This window comes from Bubalus kerabau, chromosome 3 (genome assembly GCF_029407905.1).
Source record: "Bubalus kerabau isolate K-KA32 ecotype Philippines breed swamp buffalo chromosome 3, PCC_UOA_SB_1v2, whole genome shotgun sequence".
In the NCBI taxonomy this organism is placed as follows: domain Eukaryota; kingdom Metazoa; phylum Chordata; class Mammalia; order Artiodactyla; family Bovidae; genus Bubalus; species Bubalus kerabau.
In genome coordinates this window covers 41,140,783-41,168,083 of record NC_073626.1, presented here as the reverse complement: position 1 = coordinate 41,168,083, position 27,301 = coordinate 41,140,783, and the positions used below count along the sequence as shown (strand labels likewise).

General features: G+C 53.2%; 1 protein-coding gene across 2 annotated transcripts; it reads left to right on the top strand.

Annotated features, from left to right (window-relative positions):
* The first annotated feature begins 319 nt into the window (after positions 1–319).
* On the top strand, positions 320–27,301 carry FGD2 (FYVE, RhoGEF and PH domain containing 2). 2 transcript variants are annotated; one of them, XM_055574691.1, is made up of 16 exons: positions 320–541; positions 5,982–6,213; positions 8,645–8,725; positions 9,416–9,564; positions 11,311–11,467; positions 11,670–11,808; positions 12,331–12,389; positions 12,620–12,766; positions 14,168–14,260; positions 19,985–20,064; positions 20,150–20,180; positions 20,820–20,912; positions 21,599–21,730; positions 24,472–24,618; positions 25,771–25,917; positions 26,259–27,301. In XM_055574691.1, the coding sequence occupies exons 1-16, from the start codon at positions 474–476 to the stop codon at positions 26,472–26,474; spliced, it is 1,971 nt and encodes a 656-aa protein (XP_055430666.1). In that variant the 5' UTR covers positions 320–473; the 3' UTR covers positions 26,475–27,301. The 2 variants fall into 2 exon arrangements, with proteins under 2 accessions (XP_055430666.1, XP_055430667.1); XM_055574692.1 differs by lacking the exons at positions 320–541; positions 5,982–6,213 and adding an exon at positions 8,290–8,543.

The window sequence follows — 27,301 nt, the reverse complement described above, 5'->3', positions numbered from 1 at the left end:
ACAGTGAACAGGGTCAGATGCAGAGAAGAAGTTGTGGAGAAAGGACCAAATAAAATCCCCCAGGAAACTTGTGAGAGAGAAAGTGTGGTTGGCCAGAGTGGTGAGCGTCTCAGGCCTAGAGCCCAGTTCTGGAAGCCACCTCTGGCCTCTCACTGCCCCCTTGGAGTGGCTTCTGGAACCAGGGGTCTACAGGAGTCAAAGGTCAGCGCCCATGGTGGGAGGGATGGGGTCCAAGCAAGCTCCTCCCCTGTGGGAGCCCTGGCCTTTCCCCTTCAGGGCTGTGGCTCTGGGACCACTTCCTCTTTCTTCTTCTCTCTGAAGCAGGGAGCAGGTCTGCTGAGCCCTTGGGAGAGACGGGACTCCAAGGATGCCGGAGCCCACCTGTGACCCCAGGTGGGGGTGACTGAGTGTGCTGGCTGGAGACCTCCTGCCCTGCTTCAGGGGAGCTGAGGGCTGCCCTGGAGGCCTGCAGGATGGAGGGGGCAAGTGAGGAAACTCTGACATCTGTGTCCAGTCTGGTGACTGTGTTTGAGAATAGCAGGTATGAGGTAGTAGAGGTGGGGAGGGTCATCAGGGCTATCTGGCGTCTCCCTTGAGCTCCGCTGCCTGCCCTTGGGCCCTTGGGCAGCCCAGGCCCTCCCAGTCTCCTGGCTGAGGAGCAGGCCAGAGGCCGCCTTGAACCCTGACAATGAGCAGTGTCCTTGTCCTGGACCCCACTCCTGTCCGGACAGTGCCCACATCCTTCGATCACAGGCTCCTCAGGGCCTGCAAGAGTGTTTGGGGCACCAGGTCTGGGCAGAGATCAGAGTGTGTGTGTCAGTGAGTTGGGGAGAGTCCAGATGTATGTAATTAGGTGTGTGAGTGTGGGTGGACCAGATGCCTTGTTTGGGCTGCAGAACTCCACCTACTGTCCCTCCGGCAGAAATAGTAGCTAATACTTATCAAGAGCTTACTCCCTATGAGGAGGAGGATAACCATACAATTTTTCATTCAACCCAGGACACAACTGAAACTGAAAGAGGATGCCATTAGATTTCTTTGGTAGGAGGGAGGGGATCATAGGAGAGATTGAGACCATCTCAGGCAAAGCAGATTGTGTGGTCAGCCTATCTATGGGGCAGTGTTCTGAGTGTGTTTGCTGCTTATTTCATTTAATCATCTATCAGCCTATTGGGGGTAGGTTCCATCTCTGTTCCTATATTATAGGTGAGAAAGGGGGAGGCACAGAGAGGTGGGGGGTGGTTTAAGTGTTTTACGTTCATGGGCAAGGAGCAAAGCAGGGGCTTCCTTCTGAAAGGAACAGGCTGGAGGTCATTGCGTGTGTCTGTGTGTGACATTAATCCACCCTGCAGGCATTTCTTAAGCCCAGGATTGTGTTAGAGGTTGTGACTATTGTAGGTAGGGTTCTCTGGAAATAGACTCTGGGATAGAGGTTTGCTTCAGGTTTACTGGGGAGGGTTTGGGGTTGAGGGAGGCAGCACTGGGCACAGGTAAAAGTTGAACTGCCACGCATTCACCAGCGGACGTAGCCTGTTCCAGACGGTTCTGGAGCTGGAGGCCCCTCTGGCTGTTCCAGTCGAGGCAAAGGGCTAGGTCTTTGTACCCCCACGTGGACTAGTCATTGGATGTGGACTTGACCTTAGATGAGGCCGCTCTCTTGCAGAGAGGGCAGTTCCCAGGGAGGGACCCAGCCAGTAACCTCTCAGCCACCATGCCCCCAGCAGCTAGGGGAAGAGTGCCTCCGTCCTGAGGGCTGTGGGTGGCACGGCACAGCATCGCATGGGACCTGTACCAGACGCAGGAGCCTAAAGAAAGATCCCTGCCCAGAAGACTTCTGTCTTTGGTGCTAAGCTCATGGAATGACCGTGATGCCAGGTCATGACCAACAGATATCCTGAGAGGGGCCTAGACACTCTGCTGAGGGTACTCAGAGCGGACAAAGCCTTCTGTGTGGGCTTCATGGTGGAGGCAGCATCATGCGGACCTAGAAGAGCCGATCAGCTTCCTCAGCAGGTGACCTGGCCCCGCCTCTCCCAGAGGCCTCGCCGGCATGTTCTGTTCAGCACCAAGGACAGCTCTAGGTGCCACCTTCCAGGACCACCATCCCCTGGGGTGTGCAGAGATACCACCAACCCCACTCAACACTCCAGGCATGCCCAGTGGAGACCCTCAGCACATGTGCTCTGCCTCGGAAATATCCCTTGCAGGAGGAGGCAGCCCTTGACCACAGTGGGATCAGAGGAGGTCTTGTTGGCAGGGTGAGAGACACCCCTCACTCTCATGAGAGGGGCCAAAGCCAGCTGCCTTGGCATGGGCTTTCTTGTGAGGTCTTTCAGTGCCTTAACTGATCTGAAACTGAGGGAGTGAAGAGGAAACAGAAACTGGTCTGGGCCCTGGGGGAGAAATGCAGAAGCTGAAACCAAACATAGAACAGAAAGCCTGAGATTCAGCTAACTCCATGAACTGCAGACCCAGGGGCTGAGGAACCGGGTGTTGGGGTGCAAGAGCCAGTGAGGAACCACGGGGGACTGGGTCACAATCTCCTCTCTGCCGCCAGCCAGTGTGTGATGTGGGGCAAGTCACATTGACGCTCTGCACCCATTTCTCCCTGACTCACATGGGGAAGGGCAGTTTAGGGCTCAGACTCAGGAGCCAGCCAGCCTGATCTGAATCCCACCTCTGCCCTCCTCCTTCTGCAAGATCCCCTCTTTCTCTAGTTGCAGAATGGGGGTAATGAAAAACTTCGTCACAGAGTTTTGAAGATTTTGTACCTGCCTGGTCCTGCGTTTCCCAGTCTGCCTTTCTTATAAGGCTGCCCACCCTGTATTGTCACCACAGGCCTTCCCACACCAAAGGGAATGGGGCGCATCGTACGTCGTTGGCTGTATTCCTTGCTGCTGGCCTCTGTTATCTGAAGAATGTAACTGGTCTGCAGATCCAGTATGTAGGATAAGAAAGCTACACTATGAGAGCTTATCCCTGGAGGGAGAAGGGAACTGACCCTAGGCTGGCTTTTTATCACTGACTCAATGGACACGAGTTTGAACAAGCTCGGGGAGTTGGTGATGGACAGGGAAGCCGGGTGTGCTGCAGTCCATGGGGTCACAAAGAGTCGGACATGACTGATCCACTGAACTGAACTAAACTGAGAGGTGTGGAGGGCATAGTTCCCAGTGAAAGTTCAGTTCAATCGCTCAGTCGTGTCCGACTCTTTGCGACCCCATGAACCGCAGCACACTAGGCCTCCCTGTCCATCACCAACTCCCGGAGTTTACTCAAACTCATGTCCATTGAGTCGGTGATACCATCCAACCATCTCATCCTCTGTGGTCCCCTTCTCCTCCTGCCTTCAATCTTTCCCAGCATCGGGGTCTTTTCAAACGAGTCAGCTCTTTGCATCAGGTGGCCAAAGTATTGGAGTTTCAGCTTCAACATCAGTCCTTCTGATGAACATTCAGGACTGATTTCCTTTAGGATGGACTGGTTGGATCTCCTTGCAGTCCAAGGGACTCTCAAGAGTCTTCTCCAACACCACAGTTCAAAAGCATCAATTCTTCAGCAATCAGCTTTCTTTATAGTCCAACTCTCATATCCATACATGACTACTGGAAAAACCATAGCCGTGACTAGATGGACCTTTGTTGACAAAGTAATATCTCTGCTTTTTAATATGCTGTCTAGGTTGGTCATAACTTTTCTTCCAAGGAGTAAGCGTCTTTTAATTTCATGGCTGCAATCACCATCTGCAGTGATTTTGGAGACCAAAAAAATAAAGTCTGACACTGTTTCCACTGTTTCTCAGTCTATTTTTCATGAAGTGATGGGACCGGGTGCCATGATCTTTGTTTTCTGAATTTTGAACTTTAAGCCAACTTTTTCACTCTCCTCTTTCACTTTCATCAAGAGACTCTTTAGTTCTTCTTCACTTTCCACCATAAGGGTGGTGTCATCTGCATATCTGAGGTTATTGATATTTCTCCCAGCAATCTTGATTCCAGCTTGTGCTTCTTCCAGCCCAGCGTTTCTCATGATGTACTCTGCATATAAGTTAAATAAGCAGGATGACAATATACAGCTTTGATGTACTCTTTTTCCCCTTTGGAACCAGTCTGTTGTTCCATGTCTAGTTCTAACTGTTGCTTCCTGACCTGCATACAGATTTCTCAAGAGGCAGGTCAAGTGGACTGGTATTCCCATCTCTTTCAGAATTTTCCACAGTTTATTGTGGTCCACACAGTCAAAGGCTTTGGCATAGTCAATAAAGCAGAAGTAGATGTTTTTCTGGAACTCTCTTGCTTTTTTTTTTTTTTGATGATCCAGCGGATGTCGGCAATTTGATCTCTGGTTCCTCTGCCTTTTCTAAAACCAGCTGGAACATCTGGAAGTTCACGGCTCACATATTGCTGAAGCCTGGCTTGGAGAATTTTGAGCATTACTTTGCTAGCATGTGAGATGAGTGCAATTGTGCGGTAGTTTGAGAATTCTTTGGCATTGCCTTTCTTTGGGATTGGAATGAAAACTGACCTTTTTCAGTCCTTTGGCCACTCATGAGTCTTCCAAATTTTCTGGCATATTGAGTGCAGCACTTTCATGGCATCATCTTTTAGGATCCCACTGAAAAGTCCCAGCTTTATCAGCTCTACCCTCCCTTTAGAGTGTTCTATGGCTCCTACCTTCCCTCGATATATCAGTTACTAGGGTTTTAGGGGATTTCCTGCTATAGAGAGACTAAAATCTGGGGTGAGGCTCACAGGCGAGGGTGATCTGGGAGGGTACATAAAATCTTCTATGTGCAACTAAGTAAGTCAGACAGAGAAGGAGATATATTGTATGACACCCCTTACATGCAAAATCTAAAAAGAAATGATACAAATGAACTTATCTACAAAACAGTAACAGATTCACGGAGAATGAATTTATCCTTTCCAGGGGGGAAGCGTGGGGTGAAGAGAGAGTTAGGGAGTTTGGGATCGAAATGTACATACTGCTATATTTTAAATAGATAACCAACAAAGACCTACTGTACAGCACAAGGAACTCGACTCAATGTTACGTGGCAGCCTGGATGGGAGGGGAGTTTGGGGGAGAATGGATATATGTATATGTATGGCTGAGTCCCTTTGCTGTTTACCTGAAATCATCACATTGTTAATCGGCTATACGCCAATACAAAATAAAAAGTTTAAAAAAAATCCTCTATGTGGAGAAGGAAGGGTTCCTCACTGCATTTTAAACAGGGAAGTGTGTAGTTACCCGGAAAACAAGAAACAGTCTACGCTGACTCATTTTGAAGACTGGAGTTCCCTCCAAGAACGGTGTTCGGGAGAGAAGTAGATGTCTCTGTCAATTCCTTCTATGTGCCAGATACTCAGAGGCCAGTGAACATCTCTGATTTGCATTGTTGTTGTTTTTCAGTCGCTAAGTCATTTCTGACTCTTTGACCCTGTAGAGTGCAGCACGCCAAGCTTCCCTGTCCTTCACTATCTCCCAGAGTTGGCTCAAACTCCTGTCCATTGAGTCAGTGATGCCATCCAACCATCTCATCATCTGTCGCCCCTTCTCCTCCTGCCCTCAATCTTCCCCAGCACCAGGGTCTTTTCCAATGAGTTGGCTCTTCGCATTTGCCTCGCTGCTGCTGCTGCTAAGTCGCTTCAGTCATGTCCAACTCTGTGTGACCCCATAGACGGCAGCCCACCAAGCTCCCCCGTCCCTGGGATTCTCCAGGCAAGAACACTGGAGTGGGTTGCCATTTCCTTCTCCAATGCATGAAAGTGAAAAGTGAAAGTGAAGCACTCAGTCGTGCCCGACTCTTAGAGACCCCATGGACTGCAGCACACCAGGCTCCTCTGTCCATGGGATTTTCCAGGCGAGAGTACTGGAGTGGGTTGCCATTGCCTTCTCGCGCATTTGCCTTAATTGCCCCCAAATCCCTACCAGAGAGGTGCAGTTCTCCCTACTCTTAACTGTTCTCTTCTCCTCAGGATGACAGGAGCAGTGCCCAGAGTCCACGGCCTGGAGGCCGGGCATCAGCAGCCTGGGTGCAGGGCTCCTACGTCTGCAGGGCCCTGGGAGAAGCCCACCGTGGAGGAGGCCCTGGAGTCCGGGTCCAGGACCGTCAGCAGGAGGTACCTGAGCTCCCTGAAGAACAAGCTGTCCAACGGAGCCTGGAGGAAGTCTTACCAGCCCAGGACCTGCCCTGGCTCAGGGACACAGGTGCCAGAGGGCTGGGGAAGAAGTGGGGTACTAGGGGGCCATCCACTGATCTCCCCCCCAACGCATTCTCTCCCAGCCAGAGCCAACTCCTCCCCTGGGTGGGGGTCTTCTGTGACCAGAAATCAACTGAAAGCTAGATTCACGCCCCCCCCCCACCCTTGATGGCTTTTGATTAACTGCCTACTATGCAACCTGCTGCTGACATTATTTCTCATACCCCTCGCTGAAGGAGTCTTTTAAAATTTTTAATTATTATGTATTGATTTTTATTATGCATTTGTTTACTTTTGACTGTGCTGGGCTTTTGTTGCCGTGCACAGGCTTTCTCTAGCTGCGGAGAAATTAGCACTCTGTCGTGGTGCACAGGCTTCTCGTCTGGTGGCTTCTCTTGTTGTGGAGCACAGGCTCCAGGCACATGGGCTTCAGTAGTTGAGGCGCACAGGCTTAGTTGCTCCACGCATGTGGAATCTTCCCGGATCAGGGATTGAACCTATGTCCCCTGCATTGGCAGGCGGATCCTTAACCACCTGGGAAGCCTTGTAGGAGTCTTTAAGGCATGGAGTTGAAATTCAGACAGCTTAAGGAACTTGTCCGAGACCACTCAACGTGGGACCTGGTACCCCTCCCAGGTGTGGCCTCAGGTTACCTACTGAAGGAGGCAACACTGCCGACTAGAAATAGAGGTCAGCGCTGATCCCTGCCCTGAGGCTGGTTCCGGGGAGGTCACCTCCCTTTTCTGGGTTTCAGTTTTCTTGTCTGTGGGGTTGAAGGGTTCCGCTGCAGGATGCTCTGCGCCCTGGAGCCAGACCACCAGGGCTCACGTCCCAGCTCTTTGGCTCCCTGTGTGACCTTGGGCAAGTCTCTGCAACCCCACTGTGCTTGTTTCCTTATTTAGAGAATGGAGATGCGATCATACTGGTACATGCTGTGTCTACTGGCTATCGTTTGCTATGTAACAAACTACCCCCAATTTAGTGGCCAAGCAGCTTACTGCTTCTGACAGTTTTGTGGGTTGATTGGAATGATATTGGATAGTTTTTCTGTTGGTCTCACTTGGGGTTGGTTTCACTTAGCTCAGGCTGCCATAATACACTAGAACAGCCTAGGTGACTTAAGGGCTTCCCTGGTAGCTCAGTTGGTAAAGAATCCACCTGTAATGCAAAAGACCCTGGTTTGATTCCTGGGTCGTGAAGATCCCCTGAAGAAGGGATAGGCCACCCACTCCAGTATTCTTGGGCTTCCTTGGTGGCTCAAATGGTAAAGAATGCACCTGCAATGTGCGACACCTGGGTTCGATCCCTGGGTTGGGAAGATCCCCAGAGGAGGACATGGCAACCCACTCCAGTATTCTTGCCTGGAGAATTCTCATGGACAGAGGAGCCTGGCAGGCTATGGCGGTCACAGAATCGGACACGACTTAGCAACTAAGCACAGCACAGCACAGTATAGGTGACTTAAAGAGCTTCCCAGGTGGTGCTGGTGGTAAAGAACCCACCTGCCAATTCAGGAGACGTAAGAGATGTGAGTTTGATCCCTAAGGTCAGGAAGATCCCCTGAGAAGGAAATGGCAACCCTTCTCCAATATTCTTGCCTGGAGAATCCCACGGACAGAGGAGCCTGGTGGGCTACAGTTCATGGGGTCACAAAGAGTTGGGCATGACTGAAGCAACTTAGCACTCACAGGTGACTTAAACAACAGAAATACATTTTCCCACAGCTCTGAAGACTGGACATCAAGGTCAAGGTGCTGGCAGGGTTGGTTTCTGGCAAGACTCCCTTCCTGGCTTGTGGATGGCCATCTTCTCACTGCGTCCTCACACGACCTTTTCTCCTACACATGCTCTCCTGGTGTCCCTTCCTCTTCTTATAAGGGTACCAGTCCTGATGGGTTAGGGCCCCACCCTTCGCATCAGTTAACTTAATTACTAAGTATAGTCACATGGGAGGTTAGGGCTTCAACATATTAACTTGGGGACACAATTTAGTCCATAACAAGGGTTCCCACGTGTCTTCAGTCAGCTCTTGGCTGAGGCAGGAGTGCCCATGATAGCTCATCTCCCAAACCTAGTGCCTGGGCAGGGACAGCTGGAAAGCTTGCTCATCTGGGATGCTGGCACGGCTGGGCCCCTGGTTTCCTGTCCGTGAGGTCCCTGGGCCTCTCCTTTCCCAGTGGCCTCTCCCTCAGGGCAGCTAGACCTCTAGATATGGTAGTTCATGGCTCCCAAGAGAGCACAGGTGGAAGCTTCCAGGCCTCTTAAGGCTTAGGCACAGCCTCACTCTGCCCCATTCTCTCAATCCCAGCATGAACCCAGATGCGCCTGCACCATGGCGTGAGTCCTGGGAGCTCCGCTTACTGGGGCATCTTTGAATACTGCTTCCATCAAAGGAGTTCAAATCTCTCCTTCTCCTTCTCCCCCCAACTTCCTTGCAGGAGCCTGAGGAGAAGAAGATTGTCCAGGAGCTGCTGGAGACTGAGCAGGCCTACGTGGCCCGCCTCCACCTGCTGGACCAGGCCAGTGGCCAGGGCGCCCCCCGCCCCATTCCTTGGCACCTGGGCGTCGTCACCCTAACCCTGCTCTCCTTTCTGGCCCACCTCATAAGAGCTGAGAGTTAGGACCTCAGGTCTGATTCTAGGAAGCCTCAGTCCTTTAACTGATGACTAGAGTTTGGGCAGAAATCGGGATACAGTTCATTAGCACCACTCCTGATTCCACCCTTGGTACCTAGGCTGGTCTCCTAGGAGCAGAGACCACACCAGCCAGTCCTTCCAGGGCCCACACAGCATGCTCATCTGTCACCCCGGCTCCCAGCATCCTCACCATTCTTAGCCCTTCACACTGTCTTCAGGAGCCCTAAGGCAAGAAAATTAAATCACTGAACTGGGGTCTTGAGCCTGGCGAAGTCCGAGGCCTTGACAGATACACGATGGGCCTGCTCCTGACATTCATCAGCTGCCAGCCTCTGGCCAAGTCCCTTGGTTTGCCCATCTGTAAAATGGCCAGAATAATCCCTGTCTCTCTTCCCAGGGTTTTTTGAGGATGATGGGAGATTAAGGAGGTGGAAGTGTTCTGGTAGCTGGGTGGGGAGAGACCCCAAAGCCCCTGGGACTCTGCTCGTCTCCCCTGGGCTGGTGTCAGGGGTGGGGGCTCCTGCTCTGCCCCTACTGAGCCCCACAGGCTCAGTGACCCAGCGGCGGCTGCAGGTCTTCTTCCAGGAGCTGCTGAAGGAGGCCCGCAGCAGCAAGGCCTTCCCTGAGGATGTGGTCAGGCTCATCTTCTCCAACATCTCCTCCATCTACCAGTTCCACTCACAGTTCTTCCTCCCAGAGCTGCAGCGGCGGCTGGATGACTGGTGAGGTCCAGCAGGAGCCCCTGAGACCCCCCGACTGCAGCCCTGGCCAAGTTGGGGTGCAGTCTCCAGGACACTGGGCTTGGCCTGTTAGGTCTCTGCACTTGCCATGTGGCCATGACTCAACTCCTCTGGGCTTGCTCTGTCTGCACAGTGAAAGGCTTGAATGAGTCGTGTGCGTGTGTGTGTGTGTGTTCTGGAGAAGGGGATGGATCAGGTTCTCACTAGGCTGAGTGACTTAGGAGGCAGTGGAAACCACCAGCAGTAAGTGAAGATTTCCTATTTGCCTTGCCTTGGGTTTCACACCTATTAACTTGCTTAGTCTTCAGATCAGCTCACTGTGTGATGATGGCCTTGTGGTTAGGCCAGAAACCCTCTCTGCTTTCAGAGATACCCATGAAAGTATTTAGTGGTGAAATTAGTATCTTGCCAAAGAAATGCCATGATGTCTGGCATGTCCTTTAAAATTTCTTGGCAAAAAAGAATCTTTCAGTTCAGTTCAGTCCAGTCATTCAGTCATGTCCAACTCTTTGCGACCCCATGGACTGCAGCACGCCAGGCCTCCCTGTCCATCACCAACTCCCGGAGTTTACTCAAACTCATGTCCATTGAGTCGGTGATGCCATCCAACCATCTCATCCTCTGTCATCCCCTTCTCCTCCCACCTTCAATCTTTCCCAACATCAGGGTCTTTTCAAATGAGTTAGTCCTTCGCATCAGGTGGCCAAAGTATGGGAGTTTCAGCTTCAGAATCTTAGTAATTGTTAAATCCTGCGATGTATCTATAGTTAGCGTTAGATGCTCAGTTGTGTCTGACTCTTTGCAACCCCATGGACTGTAGTCCACCAGACTCTTCTGTCTTTGGAATTCTCCAGGCAAGAATACTGGAGTGGGCAGCCATCCCCTTCTCTAGGGGATCTTCCTGACCCAGGGATAGAACCCAGGTCTCTCTAACTGCAGGCAGATTCTTTACCATCTGAGCCACCAGGGATCCTGATGGATCCATAAGGGTTCCTTATTATATTTTTTTTACTTTATGATAGATCAAAAATTTTTTCCATAATTTTTTTCAAAAAGGACAACCCTGTAAGGTAACCTATCATCATGCCCAATTTTTTCAGATGGGAAAGTTGAGGTATAGAGAGGCTAGGTGATTGGCCCAAGAACACACAGCTGGAGTAAGTGGTGTGGTTGGAAATCAGACTCAGGCCAGCTCCAGATCACTGATGCTCTGCTGTAACAATTCAACAAAAAGGTTAAATGACTTTTTCTTACCTCTCTTAGCCTGGATTTCCTCCTCTCTAAGATAGGCCACTGACTGACTGTCCTTCCTCCCCCACACAGGGTTGTAAGAATTAAATGAGATGAGACGAATTAAATGAGATGAGACATGCAGCATGTCTTGGGCAGTGCTGGGCATGTGGCCCTTGTTATTGTTACGAGAACAAGCATCAGGTGGTTATTGAGCACCTGCTGTGGGCCTGACCCTGTGCTGGGCCTTTAGGGGGCTTCTGTCCATGGGAGAGATCAGCATCTGCCCTCCGGGGGCTCACAGTCTAAGGAGGGGTGAACCACACCTGTGCCGGGATAACACACCACCCCCCAAACCTGTGCCCAGGAGTGCCGCAGAAAGGCTGTGTTGCAGGGGGATGGGCAGGGTTTGAGGGGAGCCTCGCCTCTCCTGACCCCTTGTGGAGTCAAGAGAAGAGGTCCCCAGACTGAGGGCAGTACCTGGTGCCCCTCCGGCAGGACCACCACCCCCCGCATCGGTGATGTGATCCAGAAGCTGGCGCCTTTCTTGAAGATGTACAGTGAGTATGTCAAGAACTTCGAGCGAGCCATCGAGCTGCTGGCCACCTGGACAGACAAATCCCCACCCTTCCAGGAGGTTATCACCCGCATCCAGGTGAGGCTGGGGTGGGCGCGGGGCAGAGCTCTGCACGGCCACTCCCAGCCTGTGGTGGCTCCGGTTCCCCAAGTGATTTGGCGCACCTTGCCGGCTCAGTGGCTTCCACAGCCCTGCCGGCTCCCCTGACCCTCAGGGGCAGCCTGACCCACCCCTTCCCCCTTTGACCCCTCCTCCTCTTCTCCCCCCCTCCCTCCCCAAGAGCAGCGAGGCCTCAGCTAGCCTGACCCTGCAGCACCACATGCTGGAACCTGTGCAGAGAATCCCACGCTACGAGCTGCTGCTCAAGGAGTATGTCCAGAAGCTGCCAGGCCAGGCCCCAGACCTGGCTGATGCCCAGAGTGAGGACACCCCAGTGAATCGGGGGGCGGGGGGCAGGCAGCGGCACTGGGAAGGCTCAAACCACTCCCCTAATTTATGGAGCACCAGCTAAAGATGGTTTTGATGACCGCCAACCATCAACATTGTTGTACGTCATAGACATTGTCTATAGCATTAGTCATTTTTTTTTCTATAGACACTAAGGCCCAGAGAGGTTAAGTGACTTGCTCAAAGTCACACAGCCAAAAAGAAGCAGAGCTAGGATTTGAAACCGTGCCTTCACCCCTGGATATGGTGGGCAGTGAAAGTCATAGAGGCTAGCCACCTCGGCCCTGTCTTTCAGGGACCTCTAGTCCCTTCACCCTGGGTGGGAAACGAACCCCATTATCCAGACACTGGATGCACCAGGCTACAGGGGAAGGCCTGCCCCTGGGGTGCTCAGGGCAGGCTCTGAGGCCACTGGATTAAGCCTCAGGGACCTCCTGCCTCAGCCACCAGCCCCATACTTTCAGGGGGTGACTCCTACCCTGCCCCCATTTCAGAAGCCCTTGACATGATCTTCTCGGCTGCTCAGCACTCCAACGCAGCCATCACTGAAATGGTGAGCACCCCAGTCCTCTGAGAAGGAGCTGTGGGCATCCCAGGGCCCTGTGACCTCCTTCTGCCAGCCCACCCAGGTCTCTGTGTCTGCCCTTCCTTTGACCCTGCCCATGACACCCAGACCCCTGCTGCCCTCCTCCCCACACCCCACCTCCGCCCATGCAAGGCCAGCCTTGCAGGAGCAGGCAGGGTCTTCCTGGCCTTGGCTGAGGGTGGCCCTCCCGCCCCCAGGAGCGGCTGCAGGAACTGTGGGACGTGTACCAGCGCCTGGGCCTGGAGGACGATATAGTCGACCCCTCCAACACCCTGCTCCGCGAGGGCCCCGTCCTCAAGATCTCCTTCCGCCGCAGCGGCCCCATGGAGCGCTACCTTTTCTTGGTAAGGGGGTGCTTGGGGGGCCCACTCGCTCCACACTGGGGAGGGGAGTCCATAGGCATGGGCCCTCTGCCCCAGGTCCTGCCCGCCTGGCATCTACCTGGCCGGCACTGCAGGAGAGCAGGGACAAGCCTGCTTCTCTATCCTTATGGCTCTGGCACCCTGGTCAGTTCAGTTCAGTTCAGTCGCTCAGTCGTGCCTGACTCTTTGCGACCCCATGGACTGCAGCACGCCAGGCCTCCCTGTCCATCACCAACTCCTGGAGTTCACTCAAACTCATGTCCATTGAGTCAGTGATGCCATCCAAATATCTCATCCTCTGTCGTCCCCTTCTTCTCCCGCCTTCAATCTTTCCCAGCATTAGGGTCTTTTCAAATGAGTCAGCTCTTTGCATCAGGTGGCCAAAGCATTGGAGTTTCAGCTTCAACATCAGTCCTTCCAACGAATATTCAGGACTGATTTCCTTTAGGATGGACTGGTGGGATCTCCTTGCAGTCCAAGGAACTCTCAAGAGTCTTCTCCAACACCACAGTTCAAAAGCATCAATTCTGTGCTCAGCTTTCTTTATAGTCCAACCCTCACATTCAGACACGACCACTGGAAAAACCATAGCCTTGACTTGGGACAAATCACATGCTGCCTCCAAGCCTCAGGGATTTCCAGCTGAGGGGGTTCCCAGACATGTCCTAGGAAGCCACAGAGTCAGAATCTGAACCAAGTCTGTTTGGCTCCAAAACCTGTGGTGTCAATCTGTGCTCTGGAGAGGGCAGGCTATTGTTGCTGTTGAGTCGTTTAAGTCGCGTCCGACTGTTTCGTGACCCCATGGACTGTGTAGCCTGCCAGGCTCCTGTGTCTATGGGATTTTTCAGGCAAGAATGCAGTGGGTTGTCATGTCCTTCTCCAGGGGATCTTCCTGACCCAGTGATTGAACCCACGTCTCCTGCATTGGCAGGCAGATTCTTTACCACTGTGCCACCAGGGAAGCCCTAGAGGGTGCAAGTCAGGAGGGAATTAGGTTGGCTGCTGGGAAGAACAGCCCCGGTTTGCAGTGAGGAAGCCAAGGGGTCTCCTGGAGATCTGGAAACTGGTTCCACCTGGAAGTTTGAGGGCAGGAGCTATAATCTCTCACCCTTGACGCCCCCGTGAGAAAGGCCTTGTGGGTCTCCAAAGTCTGCCGTGGTCCCCTGAAGTCCACAGGTCTGGCAGCCCCTCAGTGAGCACCCCAGGTGGAGTGGGGCTAGACTGCCACTTCCTCATCACACTTGGGCTGTCCTGTGAGCCGGCCCAGCACACAGCGAGAGTGGAGGAAGGCCCAATGGGCTCAGCCCACGTCCCGCGAGGTGTGCCCGCCTGTCCGCGCGGCCCCTGCCGCTGTGCACACACGTCCGCTTGTGTCTCCTGCAGTTCAACAACATGCTGCTCTACTGTGTGCCCAGGGTCATCCAAGTGGGCGCCCACTTCCAGGTCAGGACCCGCATCGACGTGGCCGGCATGAAGGTAGGAGGGCGTCACCCCCAGGGTGGGACCCAGGGTGGGGAGCAGCAGGAGGGGCCGACCGGTGACTCAGTCCAGGAGCCCAGGTGTGGAGGGTTTGGGGCAGCGTGAAGGCAGAAAAGACGAGGCTTAGATCTCTCCCACCCGCGCTCCCAGCCTTCCTGTCCAGGGTCCTTCCCAGCGCCCAGCTTCACTTTGCTTTCCCTACCATCTATACCAGGGCTTTGAAAACTTTATGACTGCATGAATCCCCTGGGAGTCTTGTTAAAATAATGGGTTCTGATTCAGTAAGTCTGGTGTGGGGTCAGAGATTCTGCATTTCTGACCAGCTCCTGGCGGATGCCAGTACTGCAGTTTTGAGTAGGAAGGGTGTCCACTGTCAGCTCAGTTGCCGACTTGGATATGTCCACATCCAGAGATGGCCACCAATGAGCAGGGACAGCAGCCTGTAATAGTGCCTGTTGACTGAGTGGTCCCCATGGGTTAGGCCCTGCATCATCCCACTGGACCCTCATTACAGCCCTGGGATGTAGGGGCTGTTATTATCCCCTGCATTTCTTTAGTTTTAAAAAAATCTTAAAAAATATTTTATTACCTAAAAGTGTAAATAATACACACTCCAAAATCAAACTCTGCAAAAAATATATGCAACATGTATTGCACATATAGGCACTCCATCCCCTAATTCCCTTTCCTAGAGGCAGCCTTTGCTCCTCGTGAGGCCTTCCAGAGGTAGGGTATTCATTATGGCATCCTTACTTTTGTTTCACTTAAACAGTGTTTTTCACATACACTATTCTGTGCTGGACTTTTTAAACTAGCTACTTATTCTGGAGATGATTAGAACTCAGTTCGTTTGGAGCTTCCTCATCCTTTTGCAAAGATGCACAGTGTCCTAGTGTGTGGATGGACCATAATTCGTTCAACCAGTCCACTACTGATGGACGTTTAGACTGTTCTCAGTTGTCAGTGTCTGCAAATGAGACTGCAGTAAATAACTGTGTACAGTCTGAGGATATCTGTAGTGAATCCCATTTTCAAAAATAAGGAAATAAAGTGATACATCCAGACAGTGAAATATTATTCAGTGATAAGAAGGAGTGAGCTATAAAGCCATGAAAAGACATGGAGGAAAGTTAAATTTGTATTACTAAGTGAAAAAAGCCAATCTAAAAAGGCTACATGTATACATACAGTGTGCATCTACTGTATGATTCCAATGCTATGACATCCTGGAAAACACATTCTGTCTCTGGATGGAGACAGTGAGAGGATCAGTGGTTATGAGGGGTTAGGGGAAAGGGAGGGATGAACACAGAGGAATTTAAGGGCGGTGAGACTGCTTTGTATGGTGCTATAATGGTTGTCGTTTAGTTGCTAAGTCGTGTCCGACTCTTTGTGACCCCATGGACTCCTCTGTCTATATAATGGTAGATATCAGTTATTACACATTTATCCAAACCCACAGAATGTACAACACCAAGACTGAAGTGTGATGTGAACTATGAACCTTGGGTAATAATGACAGATTCATTGATTCTAATAAAACTTCTGGTGGGGAAGTGTTATTAACAGAGGAGGCTGTGCATGTATGGGCACAGGGGGTATATGGGAAATCTCTGTACCTTCCTCTCAGTTTTGCTGTGAACCTAAACGCTGGTTTAAAAAAAAAACAAAAACCAGAAAGGTTAGGGCTTCCCTGATAGCTCAGTTGGTAAACAATCTGCCTGCAATGCAGGAGACGCTGGTTCGATTCCTGGGTTGGGAAGTTCTGCTGGAGATGGGATAGGCTACCCACTCTAGTATTCTTGGGCTTCCTTGTGGCTCAGCTGGTAAAGAGCTGGCTCAGTGGTAAAGGCTTACCCACTCCAATATTCTGGCCTGGAGAATCCCATGGACTGTATAGTCCATAGAGTCGCAAAGAGTTGGACACGACTGAGCGACTTTCACTTTCACTTCAGAAAGATTAAGTAACTTGCTTGGGGGTCACACAGCAAATCCTTGTTTGCATGATCAAGCCCAGATATAACAGAGTCCAGAGCCTCTGTATCTAACCAGCATACTATACTGTCTCCTATTAAGGCTTCAACACAGAGGGATAAAGCATAGGGTGGAATTGCAGGCATAGTAGAGGAAATGGGAAGAAAACCCTCTTGGCCACCCCTCTCTGATGGCTCCTAGGTCCCGGTGGCTGGGGCTGGAAGAAACAGAGGTCAGATCTGGCCCATCTTAGTACCTTTCCATCTCCCCTTTCCCTCTCCTTACTCCACACGACATCTCCCAGGATTTGCCTCAGGAGGGAGCTAAGGGCAGGACAATTCTGCCCCTGGAGACCACCTGAGCTCTGAAAGCCCCTGCAGGAGGGCCTTGCCCCTGCTCCTGACTTGGATTACCTGGCATTTGGGGCTGAAACAAGGGCCTGGGGGTGGGGTGTAGCCTGAGGGTGATGAGAGCTGATGGCAGGACATGGGCAGCTTCTGGGGGTTCCCAGCCCACCCCCCATGCCTCAGCAGACTGAGGTCTTTTGGGAACGCAGCCCCCTACTCTGTCTCATCCAGCTTCTCTTACTGAATGTGGCCAGAATGTCCCAGAGGCCAGAGCGGGCATGCGCTTGTACATCTGGGAGCCGTGGTGGGTGAGACTGAGAAAGGCAGGTTATGGAGAGCTACAGACAGAAATTGGAGACTGGCAGCCCTATCTTAGGACTGGCAGAGACCCAGGCGTAGAAAAAGAGAGGCAAAGATTGACAGAAAAGCCAAGAAATATAGAGACCAAAACAGAGTCATAAAGAGGAAATCCATAAATATGTTCCCTAGAGTGTCTGACGCTCAGGATGTGTGCACCGGGTTCCCGGCGTCTGCCAGTCTCGGAGAACACAATCAATGCAGGGTGTGTCTGATGCTCTGGTGGTCACACAGCGCCCTCTCCTGGATGGCACGGGCCTGGCGGGTGCAGAGCTGTCCACCCAGCCGCGTTTGTACAGGAATCATTTTCTGAGTCTGAGGTTTGGAGGCAGGTCTGGTCTTTGACCACCATGATGGCTCCCACTGGCCCATACCCTCCTGGTCTCCCTCCTTCCTGAGTGTCAGGGAGCCCTGGATCTCAGCAGCTGATTCCCACCCCCCAGGGTTTCAGTTCAGCTCACTCAGTCGTGTGTCCAACTCTTTGGGACCCCATGGACTGCAGCACGCCAGGCCTCCCTGTCCATCACCAGCTCCCAGAGTTTACTCAGACCCATGTCCATTGAGTCTGTGATGCCATCCAACCATCTCATCCTCTGTCGTCCCCTTCTCCTCCTGGTCTGCCTGGGTCCTATCTTTGCGCCATTCTGCACAGGGCCAGCCTGGGAAGAAGGAAGGGGTGTGGGCCCTTGGGTACTCATGGACCCAAGACAACTGCGTCTCCATGGACTGCTGTGCAGGTTGGGCACTGCACGAGCACCCCCAGCTGAGATGAGCACTCTGCAGCCACAGCAGACAGCACAGGTTGCAGATGGACAGTTCTCTTTGTCCGGCAGATGGCAGTCAAGTCTCTGGTTTAACAAACCAGACTCTTGACTCTTACACCAGTTTGCCAACAGATGTCAGTAAAGTGTTTTGAGGAAGGGGTGTCTTTTTCTAATTAGCACAAAGGCGCTGCATGGGCTGGCAGGGACCTGACAGCCAAGTCTGGTGGTTGAGCCTGGGCACAGCCCAGCTCGGGGAACTGTCCTCCAGAAACCTGCATCCTGCACCCCTGCAGAGGTGGTCCCTCAGGTCAGGGATCTCTCCAGTCCCCTTTTCTATGAAAAGCATCATGTTTCTTCCTAGCTCTGGCCTCCAAACCTCAGATTTCTCCCTTTTTGTCCCTCTCCCTACCCCCGTCAGTCATGGAGTCTTGCCAGATTCCTGATATAGACCCTTTGAGCCTCCGCATTGTCAAGGGTATTAAGAGCAGATCACATCCAGCCCCTTCTAGAGGAAACGGACAGGTTCTGTGGGCCCAACGAGTAGACCAGGCCTCACGTGAGCAAGTCATGCTCTTGCAGAAGTGGTGGGGCCGCCTGAAAGTGTGCCAAAACCTACTCACCTTGCAGCAGGGAGCTGGCAGAGGGGCCAAGTGTCAGGTGGGTTCACGTGCCTCCATGCTAGGCCCTTGGGCTCCAGGTCTGTGTCTTCACTTTCTTTGATGACCCTGTCTTCACACGGCCTGGGAGACATCTGTGTTTACCGGGCTCTGGGGTAGAGTAGAAAGAGAGGTGCTTCTACCTTCCCGTGAAGACCAAAACCCTGAGTTTGAATCTTCATTCTGCTCTTTAGATGCTGTGTGACCTCAAGCAGGTCTCTTGCTCTCTCTGATCTTCATTTCCTCATCTCCCAAATGAGGGTGGTAATATCTGCCTCTCAAGATTGCTGTAAAGATTTTCTTTCACATCTGTTTATTATGGACACTTTTAAGGGGTGAAAATGGCACCTTATATATTCATCACCTGGTTATGATGATTGTCAACTCAAAACTGGTTTCTTCAGCAACCCCCCTTCTAGTCCCCTTTTCCAATGGATTATTTAAGAGCAAATCTCAGACACAAAATCATTTCACCTATAAATATTTCAGTATGTCTCTGTAAGAGACAGGAACTTTTTTTTTTTTTAAGATATTTTCTTTTATTTTTTGGCCATTCCATGCTGCATGTGGGATATTAGTTCCCCAGCCAAGGATCAAACCCTTGCCCCCTGCAGTGGAAACTCAGACTGTACCGCCAGTGAAGGCCCAAGGATTCTCTTTTCTTTTTCTTTTGCCCTAAAAGATGCCAACAATACCATGATTACATCTAACAAACTAATGATACTTATTTAATAACAGTGAGATCCCTTGGTTTTCCTTGGCTGTCTCACAATTGCCTTCTCACAGCTCATCTGTGTGAATCTTTTCTGATATGCTTCTTACATGCCCTTTTATCTATCATACTTCCCTCTCCTACTTTTCTCTCATTTATTAATTGAAAATCAGATCGTTTCTCTGGCAGTCGCTCTCAGTCTGGATTTTGCTGACCGCACCCCAGTGGTGTCATTCACTGTGTCCCACGGTCCCCCATATTCCCTGTAAACTGGTAGATGACCACGGGCTCAGCTGTACCAGAGGACTGCGGCTGGTGACAGGTGTCCCCTCAGGGACACGTGGTGGCTGCTAAGTGTTAGAACTGATCAGTGGGTTCAGCAGTTGTGCCCATTAAATGAGAACACGTGTGGGTGCTCAGCGACGCGTTCTGTGACCGGCAGCCTTCACAGAAGCCTCGGAATCTGCGGAGTTCTGGGATGAGGATGATGGAGGATAGGAGGTGGGGATCTGTTGGATCTGTTGAGTTGGTTGATCAATTCCTTCATTCACCATATGGGGCAGAGAGTCTCATCCGAGGCCCTATGTCTGCTCTAGGAAAAGCCGTGTCCCCAAACCCAGCGTGTGAGCCAGTTTCCATCTTGGTGACCCCTTTGTTGGGAGTCCCCACCTCACCCTGGGCAGGCTTATCTGCTGAAGTTCCGGGAGCCCCAGGTCCTGTCTGCTCTGTAGATCGAGGCCAGATCAGGGCGCCTTTGCTGGGCTGGACGGAACGGGGAGCCGCTGAACAAGCTCCCCATCCTTGTCTCTCTGTCTGAATTGTCCCTGGGGCACGATCCTCCTCCCTCCCCACCACAGTGCTTGGGGGGGCGGGCGGGAGCCTGAGCCATCTCTCCCTCCCATTCCGAGCAGGTGCGGGAGCTGACTGACGCAGAGTTCCCCCACTCCTTCCTGGTGTCCGGGAAGCAGCGAACCCTGGAGCTGCGAGCCCGGTAGGCAGGGGGTGCCGGGGCGGGGAGAGACGGGAAGACTGGGAGGGGCCGCTCCCCTCAACACCTGTGTTCTCTTTCTGAGCAGGTCCCAGGAGGAAATGATCTCCTGGTTGCAGGTATCAGAACAAAAGCTCCAGGGCCCCTAGGGTTGTGACTGTGGGGCAGGGAGGGGTGCTGAGTGCGTGTGCGTGTGCATGTGCGTGTGTGTGTGTGTGTGTACGTGTGAGCACACACACACCCACCTGCTCTTCCTCAGCTCTGTAGGTGTCAGACAGGTTCAGATCTTGCTGCTGAATGGCCTGGAACAAGTCGTTTATCATCTCTGAGCCTCAGTTTTCACATCTGTTGCATGTTCAGTTGCTCAGTTGTGTCTGACTCTTTGCAACCCCATGGACTGCTGCATGCCAGGCCTCCCTGTCCCTCACTGTCTCCCGTAGTTTGCCCAAGTTCATGTCCATTGAATCAGTGATGCCATCCCACCATCTCACCTTCTGTCGTCCTCTTCTCCTTCTGACTTCAATCTTTCCCAGCATCAGGGTCTTTTCCAATGAGTTGGCTCTTCGCATCAGGTGGCCAAATAGTTTCTCCTGCCTTTAATCAGACACTGAACGCTCGGAATGTTGTGCCCGGCACCCTATAGGCTTTTAGCAGTGCTTGTTGAATGTGTGGATGGATTCACAGATGAGCAAGCCCCTCCTGCCTCCCCCTCAACCACCTCCTTTTGCCCTGCACCCCCCATCCCCACCCCGCACCAGGCCTGCCAAGCCGCCATTGACCAAATCGAGAAGCGGAATGAAACCTTCAAGGCTGCAGTCCAGAGCCCTGAGGGAGACCCCCAGGAGCAGGAGGTAAATACAGGCTCTGTATTTCTACCCACTCCCCAACCCCACTCAGAGCCGCCAGCTTCACACAGGAATGACTCCCTCTCTTGGCTCTGCCTAGGTAGCTTGGAGGGCGGGGGCATGTCACCCATCACGAATGATTCGGAGGGATCAGGGGAAGCCCCACACCCCAGCATCACCCTACTCATAGAAACTCAGTGCCAAAGACTCCCTCATTAGCAAGAAAGTCCTTTGGGAGCCTCTTTGTGCAGCTGCTCCCAGGAAGGATTTCAGGGCTATGAGTATAACTCTGGCTGTGGGGGGTGGGCTGTGTGTGTGTGGGGGGAGGTGTGCAGGTTGGGGTTTTGAAAGTGCCTGAAAAACGCTAGACCATGGGCAAGTGGAAGGCAGGTGGGGTGGCAGTTTCGGAGAGTGTCTGTGACTATTTCAGCTCTGAGCTCTGAACCGTGGCCTGCTGGGTGTCTTTGCTGAGTCCCTTGACCTCTCTGGGCCTTAGTTTCCTCACTTGTAACACAGGACGTGGAGAGATTGACCTCCCCCAAGTGTGGTCTTTATCCGTTCGGTCCCCTTCATGTGGGAGCCACTGGGAAGCACAGCCCGCAGACTCTCTGCCACAAGCTGGTGGGCAGAAGGCCCAGGGCCTCGGGGAGAGGGCAGGGGGGCCCTGAAGTGCCTACCCCGCTGCCCCACAGCTGCAGTCCGTGGAGCTGGGCCTCCGGGCGCCCCAGTGGGTGCGGGACAAGATGGTGACCATGTGCATGCGCTGCCAGGAGCCCTTCAACGCCCTGACACGCCGCCGCCACCACTGCCGGGCCTGCGGCTACGTGAGTACCCCACCCCCCCGGCCCCCATTGCCAGCCCGGGCCCTGCCCACCCTGCCCGCTTCAGCTGGTGCAGAAGCACTGGGCGCTAACCCGGCCAGACGTTTGCGTTACCTCGTTCGGACCTCACGGTGTCCACGTGTGAAGCAGGTCTCCCCCAACCCTTAATCCCCTTTCTGCAGATGCAACCTGAGGCCCAGGCAGGTTAAAGCCACCAGCTCAAGACATTCCCCAGAGCTGACCCTATTCATTCCCCTGCTTCCTTACCACCATTTCCCAAGACCCCAGGGCCCAGGACCAGGGAACAGCCTCTAGTGTCAGACCCTTCGCCCCTTGAAGGTCTTGAACCCACCTCCTCATCAGCCCCAGGCCTGTTACACACCCCCCCGCTCCGTCCGCTCTTCTTGACCGACCTCAGCTACCTGTCCCCTCCTCTTCTTGGTGGATCCTCAGCACTCACTGCAGCACCTACTCATTCTGGGGCTAACTCTGCCTGCCACGTTCAGGCCTGCTTCCTCACCTGTACAATGGGAATCAATAACACCTGGACGGTAGTGAGACCTCAGCAAAGGAAGGCTCACCCCTTCCCTCTCCTTGGCCTCCTTTCCTTCCCCTTCCTCCATCACGGGGGCAGCACCACTCAGAGGAGCAGCCGCCAGCTGATGGAGGAAGGAACCAGGCCACTCCTCCGTCTTATCGGCTCAGGCCCAGTTATCAGAGGCAGATCTTGCTTTGCTTTTTAAGCACCTGCTGCACTTGAGCTGTTCTCTGTTGACATTACAACCCTCTCCATTCACTCCACAAACACAGGGAGCCCTTTAATGACCTCAGTCTTTAATGACCTCGGGGGGGAAACAGGAGGAGACCAGCTGGGCAGGTTGGGGCCAGTCAGGGAGGTGTCCCCAAAATGTGTTAAACTGCAATGACAAAAGTAAATTTCCAGGACTGGGACACACCTGTGTTCAGATGTGAGTTCCATCCCAGAGCCAAACAGACAGGATCTGGGGGATGAACTTCCCTTCTCCGTGAGTCACGTCAGTAAATAAGAGTCGAGTCCACTCACACTTGTAACTTTGTAAGTCGTTTCTAAAAAACTATTTACAATAGTTAAGAAATACAGAGAGGCCCAAAGAACAAAACAGCGACACCTGTGTACCTGCCTTCTGGGTATGAGGAAGAAATAAAGTATTCTGAGAACTGAATGAAATAGATGATCCTTGATCGAATCCTGGTTGGGAAAAGACAGAACCAGATACAGAAGTCATTGTTGGGACCATTGAGTGACATTTGCTTATGAAGCATATGTAGTTAATAAGACTGTGTTGATGTTAAATTTCCTGAGTGTGATCATGACATTGTGGGTAGGGAGAAGAATGTCCTTGTTCTTAGGAGCTACAAGCTACATATTTAAGAGTAACAAGACACATGATGATTGTAACTTAAATGGTTCAGAAAAAAATATAGAGCGAGGGAGAGAGACAGAAAGGGAGAGAAGGAGACATCAAACGTGGCAATACATGTTCACAATCCCTGAATTTGGTGGTGGGGCTATCACTGTATTATTCTTTCAACTTGTCTTCAGGTTTGAAAGTTTTGAAAATAAGTTGGTAGAGGAGAGAGAAGAAAATAAAAAGTTTCTAATAATGTTTTAAAAAATTAAATCTCAAAAAAAAAAAAAATTCAAGTTAAATATTCCCAAGGCTGAAGCCCTGTGTGTAAGGGCTTTGTGAGACACCCTTGGCCCGCTTCTGGGGTTTCTCGTGCCCGTGCCCGTGCAAACCTTTGTACTCTGTGAGTCATCCTTTCGGTGGTTGGGTGCCCAGTTTCTGCCTCCCCGCCTGCCAGACGGGAATCCTGGTGAGGGTGGGGCAAGCCCAGGCCCTCGCCTACCAGTCCCTCCCAGGCCACGTGCTGCGCTGGGCACACAGGCTGGCTCCCTGATGAGTTACCCTTCCTCCTAGGCTCGCTCTCTTGCCCCCATTTCCAGTCCTACTTCCTGGACTCACTGTGACACCCCAGTCTTCCTGGAAGCTGCATCCTGCCGTGCCTATGTTTCTCCCCAGGTTTTCTCATGCCTCTTTCACCCGGTCACCCCAGCCTGCTCCGCTGCAGCCTTCTTGCAGCCGTGGTGGGCTGGGGGACGGGCCCCCCTCCACAGACTACACATGGCAGGTCTTCCTGGCGAAAACTGCCAGCCCACCATTTTTGTATCAGAACATGCTTGACTCTAAGATTGAGTGGATTGCAAAACCTGGATGACTTAACGCTCAACCGTAGGACTGTAAAGGCACGTTCCGAGTGAGGAGGGCTGGCTGCTACCCGTGAGCGGTGTGGCCCTCACCAAGTCACTGCCCCCTCATTGCAAAGTGAGGGTAAAAGTCCCAAGGCTGGTCCCTTGCTGGGGCCACAGGAAGGCAGGTGAGATGGCAGAAGTAAAGAGAGAGATTATTCAGAGAAAAGATGAGATGCAAGGGGTGAGTACCGGTCAAGCCCCCACAAAGGGGACCGTGCAGGGAGAGAGGCTGAGCTCCTTCAGAGGGGCCCACGTCTCAAGCCCCCCAGCTGGGGGCCCTGGAGCCTGAGCACCAACGCCCCCAGGCGGCAGTCAGGACAGGGGAGGCCCCGCTCTGACTCCATCTCTCTCCTGAAGCCTGTTCTTCCTCTGGTCCCTGGTGGCTCTCACGTCCCCAGCTCCCGAGCCAAGGCAGGAACCGCGTCTAAGCCGCCCCTGCCTGTCCTCCCAGGTGGTGTGTGCCAGGTGCTCGGACTACCGGGCGGAGCTCAAGTATGATGCCAACAGGCCCAACCGAGTCTGCCTGGACTGCTACACCTTCCTCACCGGAAACGTGCTTCCTGAGGAAAAGGACGACAAGAGACGGGGCATCCTGGAGGTGAGGGTCAGCTGCCTCCACTCGGCAAACGCGTGCAGGGCCTCCCAAGTGCTGGTGCTGTCCTTGGCACTGAAGAACTAGCCCGCCGTGGTCACACATCCCCCTTCTCTCTGCCCATGGACACCCCCGCTAACATCCCCTACCCCCACCAAATAGAGCTGAGCCTGTCACCCAGTGGAAGCAACTTCTGGCTCCAGGCTGTCACCTGGGCTCCCTGCCCCTCCCCTGCCTCCCCATCTAGGGATCCCACAACCCCCCGGAGCACTCCTGTTCACGTCCCCATGCCCCAGCAGTCCCAGGAGGTGAAGAGAGCTGGTGCCGCTGATTCCATTTTGCAGATGGGGAGATTGAGGCTCAGGGTCCCACTGCAGGGAAGAGGCAGACTGAGACTTCATTCTAGTTGGAAGGGACTTCAGGGACTGGCTGGTTCTATCCCAGGGAGACCCAGACCCAGAGAAGTCACTCACCCAAGGTCACACGGCGACTCAGGAGCCAGCTCTCTGATCTGTGCCACGGGTAGTTTCTGCTGCCTTTGGGGCTCCCCAGGCTGCTCCCACCTCTGGGGCACTAGCTGTATTCAGCTTCCCGCTACACACACAGTGGTACCCAGCCCAGCCACTGGGTACCACCACTGCCCTCTGCAAGCCCCCCCGCCACCCCTCATTAAAGCCAGGTTGACATCCCACTGTCCTTGGGAGGTGGGAGAAGATCCCAGCCTATTCTACCTAAATTCAGCTCCCAGGTTCAAGTTGATCTTTCCACCACATCTGCCCACTTTCTAACCCTCCCCCATTCTTTTAGGCCCAGACCCTGCCCACACCTTCCCTGACTGCTGGTCCACACAGTCTGCTCCTGGAAAGAAGAATGGTCTCCGCCCCTTTTCAGGCTCCCGTTCTGCTCCCTGGGGGTGACTTGCAGGGGACACGCCCTCCCAGCCCCTGCCCCAAGCTCAGGCTGGCTGGGGTTTGAGCGCAGCTCTGCCACTGGCCAGCTGTGTGACTACAAGTCCCTGATGGGACCTCTCAGGGCCTCAGGGACAAATAGCCTCTCCTTTTGCGGGGTTGCCATTAAGGTTCAGAAAGAGTGCTTTCTGATGGCCAGCATCAGGTAGTGGGAGCTGTGCTCCCTGACGGTCCCTCTCTCTGGTTTCAGAAAGGAGCTGTGGCGGGGTCCGAGCAGAGCCTGATATGCAGCTTTCTGCAGCTTCTGGGGGACAAGTGGGGCAAGAGCGGGTCCCGGGGCTGGTGTGTCATCCCCCGGGATGACCCCCTCGTGCTCTACGTCTATGCTGCCCCTCAGGTAACACCACTCCCTGCCCCTCCTCGCGGTACGTGTGTCTGTCGGCAGAGGGGTGGGGGTGAGTCCCGCTGGCCCCATAAGTCAGATGAGGAAACCGAGGCTCGGTGAGGCCCTGGTTCCCTCGAGTCACAGGGTTAGCAGCTTTCAGAGCTGGGCCCAGACCCCAAGCCATGATGGTTTTGCCTCAGGGGGACGACCAGTCTTCTTCTTTGAGGCGTCTCCTGCCAGCCCACCCCACTGCGTGGGTGTCTGGGGGGGCAAGAGGTGGGCGTGTGGCTGGAACCCTCCAAAGGGCTGTCTGAGGCAGCGGCCACAACTCCCCTCCCTCCCTTCTACCCCAGGACATGCGGGCCCACACCTCCATCCCCCTGCTGGGCTACCAAGTGACCGCTGGGCCCCAGGCGGACCCCCGGGTCTTCCAGCTGCAGCAGTCAGGCCAGCTCTACACCTTCAAAGCTGAAAGCGAGGAGCTGAAGGGCCGCTGGGTGAAGGCCATGGAGCGGGCAGCCAGCGGCTGGATCCCTGGGGGGCCCGATGACAAGGACCTGTCGGACTGAGCCACTGGCAGCCCCCCTCCTCCGCAGAGCCCCACACCTGCCCACGGGCTGAGGCTGCGGCTGACCCGCCACCCCCAGCTGAGCTTTCAAAGAATCCTCTTCAGTCTTCTGTGTTCAGCCCGTGTGTCTGGATTTGAGATTCAGAAAGCATGGGTCCGTTCCTCTGGGGAGGGGGCGAAGAAGCATGTCTCAGCTTACCCAGGGCCGAGGGGGTTCCTGGGACGGGGGACTTTCAGCTCCAAAACTAGGAAAGTCCCAAGTAACCCATGAATGTTGGTCACCAAGGTGATTCTCAGTCCAGGCTGTGCATGAACTGACAGAAAAATAAAGATAAAAATAAGTTAAAAATTCAAAAAATACCAGTGCGGGTATCCTTCACCAAAGATTTCTGATGTGACTGGTCTGGGATGGGGAGGCACGTGGATGTTTTAGGAGTTCCCCCATGAGTCCGACGTGCAGCCTGGGTTACCTGGATAAAGGAGAAAGCAAACGAATTGCCAAGTGCCCATCGTGAGAGTAATAATACTAATGCATATCAAACATCTACTGAGGCAGGTACCGTTCTTGTTGTTTTACTCTCAGGACTTATAAGCCCCATTTTCCAGATGAGGACACTGACTCTTAGAGAGGGTTAGTCATTGCTCAAGGTCCCCCCAGCTGCTGGATGTAGGAACCAGGTTTTAACACAGTGCACTAAGGTGAAAGCTCCATCCATCAGGTAGCAGAGCAATAGGCTGAGCAGAGAAGGGGGAAAAGAGTGAAGAAAATAGGGGGAGACAGCAATAGGAGCTGGAGGGGAAGTCTGGGGAGCATCTCCCGCCCTCTAG